Source organism: Cricetulus griseus, chromosome 8 (genome assembly GCF_003668045.3).
Source record: "Cricetulus griseus strain 17A/GY chromosome 8, alternate assembly CriGri-PICRH-1.0, whole genome shotgun sequence".
Classification (NCBI taxonomy): Eukaryota; Metazoa; Chordata; class Mammalia; order Rodentia; family Cricetidae; genus Cricetulus; species Cricetulus griseus.
The window spans coordinates 62,062,652-62,067,944 of NC_048601.1; the positions used below are offsets into that span (position 1 = coordinate 62,062,652).

Consider the following 5,293-nt stretch of genomic DNA (forward strand, 5'->3'; position numbering starts at 1 on the left):
GAATTTATCTAGAAATTCAATGAATGGAAAAACTAAGAAATTGATAGAAATGTGGTATTATAAATTCTGAGTTGTTTATTCTTCTTTAAAATAAGTCTACAGTAATTAAGTCTATGTGAACTCTAGGTATATAGATAGACAGGTGCTGAAAGTGACATCATAAAGAGACTGAAAATATATTTATCCACACATGATAGATGATGTTTCTGAGAAAAATATAGAACAAAACAGACAGAGAATGGAGTATACATCACTTTTGTTGTTTTGGTGTTTGGTTTCATTCCTAAATGTTGTAGCAATCAAGTCTTTATGAATATCACTTCTGGAAGCATATTTAATACAATCCTCTATTTTCTAAGATTTCATATAGTAAAGACTATATTCCAATTCATAAAGTGGGATTAATAGTCACATGAGGTTGGTTTAAAAGTGTGATTCTTGTATGTAGACTAGTGGACTTAGGAGCCAGAAAATGTTATGTGAAGTGCTGCAGATACATGAGAGCATCAGCACCCACTGGTGGAATTTCAAGACTCAGCAAAATATTGTGTCTAAGCATCCTTCCCTTTCTCTGACTCTTGTGCTCTGCCTTTTGTGAAAAGAAAAACCAGGAATCCTTTCTGCTGTCATCTTCTCTCAATAATAATTACTTTTTTAGTACTGGCATTTAGAGTTAATTTCCTCTACATAAAGTACATTGATGGAATATCCAAAGAAATGTTGACTCTTCTGTGTGAGTCCTAACTGGATATACAACTCAGACAACTCACATGGAATTGTAGCACAACTAATAAAGACCCAGTGACAGCTACTCTGGTTCAAGTTGAAGATTAGAAAACCAAAGCAGGCAAGCACTAAAGAGTTCTTTCCTCTACCAATACTCAGACCAAAGGGGCAATCCTGTCTTCAGTGTGACTGCAGACAGAATACATTGCACTCCTATCTCCATCTGCCTTATATTTCTCTCTAGTGCTGGGATTAAAGGCATGCACCCCCACTGCCCAGCTTCTATAGCTTACTAGAGTGGCTGCTGGAATTAAAGATGTGTGCCACCAGGGCCTGGCCTCTATTGCTTACTAATGTGTTTCTCTGTGCACTCTGGTCTTCAGTCAAGATTTATTTGTTAGATCATAAACAAAATATCACCAAACAAAATGTCTGTATCTTCTGTAAATGTAGAAAAATAGTTTGACTAGAGAGAAGACTAGTAGTCTATCCTATACATAATTACTCATTATGAGCTATGTTATCAAGTCTGTGATATCTGAGAAATACTTTCAGTGGGTGACTCATCAGGAGTTAATTCTGGGGCAGTCAGGGAACATACTTCTGCTTCTTTGGGGGTTTATGTCATGACTTGTATCACTGTGGGAGGATAATAACTACCCTGTTGACAGTAATATGCTGCAATATCTTCAGCCTGCAGGCTGCTGATCTTGAGAGAAAACTGTGTTCCAGATCCACTGCCACTGAACCTCTGTGGGACACCATCTTCCAAGATGTTTATACCATAGATCAGGAGCTTAGGAGGATTTCCAGGTTTCTGCTGATACCATGATAAACTATAAATCTCCTGACTTGCCCGGCATGTGATGGTGACAGTGTCTCCCAGAGATGCAGACAGGGAGGATGGAGACTGGGTCATCTGGATGTCACATCTAGCACCTGAGTTTGGAAAATTTAAAATAGATTTAATACAGTTACCTCCATCAAAAAATGTTTCAACAGAAACAGTGAAGTACTGATCAGACTCAGCTGAATACATTTCCAATTCCATTTGAAACATTATTTATAGAAATTGAAATTCCATACCTATAAGCCAGAGCAGCTGCAACACCAAGAGCTGTATGGGGACCTTCATGTCTGTGCTGTGACTTGTCTGAGACTGACTCCATCACAAATGTGACCCGACTATGAAGAAGGACAGCTGGAGTGATCTGGGCACATGCAAATTAGCAATGGCTGAGCACACCCATAGGACTGGCCAAGTCATGTGACTTAAGTGAGGCCTGTGGTCCTCTTTTATATCAGACCAGAGGCAGTGCAGGTTTATTTGTAGGAATTTGCGTCTCTTTGGAAAAAAAGAGCCACAGCATTCTGAGAGTTGCACTTATTTTGATTTCTGTCATGTTCAAAGTAGAATTCCTCGTTATGTTTTGGGCCGTGGCAGAGACTCTCACATATGATACAATTTTAGAAAGTACATAGATCCTTTCATAGGTAAATGTTTTTGATGCCAGATATCTACTTCTTTTTTTCTATTTATTTATGAAATTGTATTTAATAAAGGCATTTTCTCTTCTTTTCCTCCCTTCAAATCCTCTTATTGCTGCTCGTCATCCTTCAAATTCATGGCCGATTTTTCATGCCTTTCTTATTTTATACATATATAAATATACATAATATTTGTGTACACATGATTATTCCTAAATAAAAACAGTTAAGATTATTGCTCACAATGTTTCCCACATAAATAAAAGAATTCCCTGTGGTGAAGACATGATTTGAGAGGAAGGACATGATTTCATGTTACTAACACATATTTTGGGTAAACAGTTTTCTTTTACCTATTTATCAAAGCTCAGATACACAAGAACTATTTTTATCAAAACCAGACAAAGCCATGCGGTTTCACCCCTTGCATCTGTGCAACTGAATTCTCTTCCTAGATTATGCTTGGATGATATGTTCCTGAGAGACTTCAGATTATTGGACCTGACTTCTGTCCAAATTAGTTTCTTTAAGGACTATGAGTTTTCTCTCACAAATTATTCCTCACATCATTGAATGTAAAATTCTATAAAATTTTCATATGCTATGCATACCATATTCCAAATATTGAAGGACATTTCTCCATAGGTTTTAGTTAGAAGAATACAAGCTGCATGTTCAGAGAAACCTGTAAGAAATTCATTGTAGAAGATAAACATGGAGAGATACAGGTGAAGTGAGGTCTAGGGTATGTCAATATCAGGAGTAAGTTTATGATAGACTTACTGAGAGGTTGAATGGGAGGAATTTTACATTTGTAGACAGTACTAATGTAGTACACAGAGATCAGAAATCATGAAAATGTCATATACTTACAGCCTGAAAATGATGATGGACACAGGGGAGGTATCAGAAACCATAGGTAGGTAGTTACTTTCAGAAACTGCTTGACTTGAAAATCCTTGACATGAATGAATCTGATGTATGTGGTCATAGATTTTACATTGAGGGTTATATCAGAGTCTGCAATAGAGATAAAATCTGTATTCTCTGTCCCAATTCTGTGCATGCAATATGAATATATTTCATGTTTTAACATCATATGTGTATCTTTGTTTAAGCAAAAAACATGCTCACAAACATACAGAATCCATGAAAATGGTAACTTGCTGCAAAATTGACAGCAACTGCCATGAAAAATTACAATTGATATGGCAATGCTATTTATTTGGATACTACTCTGATCATTAATGAAAAATATCCTTTTTTCTCCATTTTTTCATTTAAATTAAAAACAAGATTGTTTTACATGTCAATCCCAGTTCCCACTCCCTTTCCTCCTCCCCTGTCCCCCATTAACAGCCTACCAATCCCATACTATTTCTGCTCCCCAGGGAGAGTGAGGCCTTCCATGGTGGGTCTTCAGATTCTGTCATATCGTTTGAGATAATACTTAGGCCCTCACCCATGTGTCTAGGCTGAGGGAATATCCCTTTATGTGAAATGGGCTTCCAAAGTCCATTCCTGTGCTAGGGATAAGTACTGATCTATTGCAAGAGTCCCCAAATATCTCTGAGGCCTCATCACAGACACCCACATTCAGGGGTTCTGGATCAGTTCCATGCTGTTTTCCAAATGATCAGTCTGGGGGCCAAGAGTTCCCCCTTGTTCAGGTCAGTTTTTTCTGTGGGTTTCATCAGCCTGGTCTTGACCCCTTTGCTCATCACTCCTCCTCTACAACTGGATTCCAATTCAGTTCAGTGTTTAGCTGTGGGTATCTGCTTCTACTTCCATCAGCTGCTGGATTATGGCTGTAGGCAGGCATATAAATTAGTCTTCAATGTCAATATCAGAGGAGGGAATTTAAGGTAGTCTCTCTGCTGTTGCTTAGATGGTTAGTTGGTGTCATCCTTGTTGATCTCTGGACATTTCCCTAGTTCCTGATTTCTCTTTAAATCTATACTGGTTCCCTCTCTGTTGATATCTCTTGTTTTGCACTCCTCTATTCTTCCCCCTACACAATCTTCCTGCTCCCTTATGTCCTCTTCACCCTTCCTCTTCTCCCCTTCTCATTCTCCTAGCTCCCTCTCCCCTCCCCATGCTCCCAATTGCTCAGGAGATCTTGTTCCTTTCCTTTTCTCTGGGGAACCATGCATGTCTCTGTTAGAGTCTTCCTTTTTTCCTAGCTTCTCTGGTGGTGTGGATTGTAGGCTAGTAAACATTTGCTCTATGTGTAAAATCCATATATGAGTGAGTGCATACCATGTTTGTCTTTTTGTGACTGGGTTACCTTGCTCAGAATGGTCCCACACCTGAGGGGCAATCAATAGAGAAGCCAATCTCCTGACTTATTCTCTGGGACTTGAGAGATCACTTGAATCACATTTATTTCATACCTGGATTGACACAGTGTCTGAGTGATTTCATTGGGTTACCTATACCTTTACTTCCTTTGTGAACTTTATTTCACAGAGAATCCCACAGTTATTATTGGACAAAATATATAATAAAAATAAGCTGTTTCAGTTTCTATCCATTCTAATCCTATGCTCAAACTCCTCTAGAACCCCATTTTCCAGCACATGCCATTGCCATAAAGAAAATGAAAATAGAGTCAAAGTACATATTAATTCTTGTACATTTGTTTAAACCTACTTGTGATCCATAATGTATTATCCATAAAAGTAGGTAAAATGATGTGTTTACTCAGTTGAAAAACATATTATCTATAGGAGGACTTGCCTATTTCTAATACCATAAGTAAATTCCCTCGAGTAATGTCTTCCTTTTGACTAAAGAATGACCCAAGATAAGCACACATGAAGGGGCTTCATACTTTTTAGTTAATATTTTTATTTAAATTAAAAACTATCACCAGGCACTGGTGGCACAAGCCTTATTCTCAGCACTCAGGAGGCATAGGTAGGCAGATCTCTGTGAGGTTGAGATCAGACTAGTCTACAAGAGCTAGTTTCAGGACAGGCCCAAAAGCTACACAGAGAAACCCTGTCTAAAAAAACAAACAAAGAAAAAATCCCATTTTACATATCAATCCCATTTCCATCTCCCTCCCCTCATGCCA

General features: G+C 38.1%; 1 gene segment (V, D, J or C); it reads right to left on the minus strand.

The window, feature by feature from the left end:
- Positions 1-1,249: 1,249 nt before the first annotated feature.
- On the minus strand, positions 1,250-1,861 carry LOC100771353. The segment is given in 2 exon segments: positions 1,250-1,665; positions 1,813-1,861. Coding segments are annotated over 2 exon segments (465 nt in total).
- Positions 1,862-5,293: the final 3,432 nt, after the last annotated feature.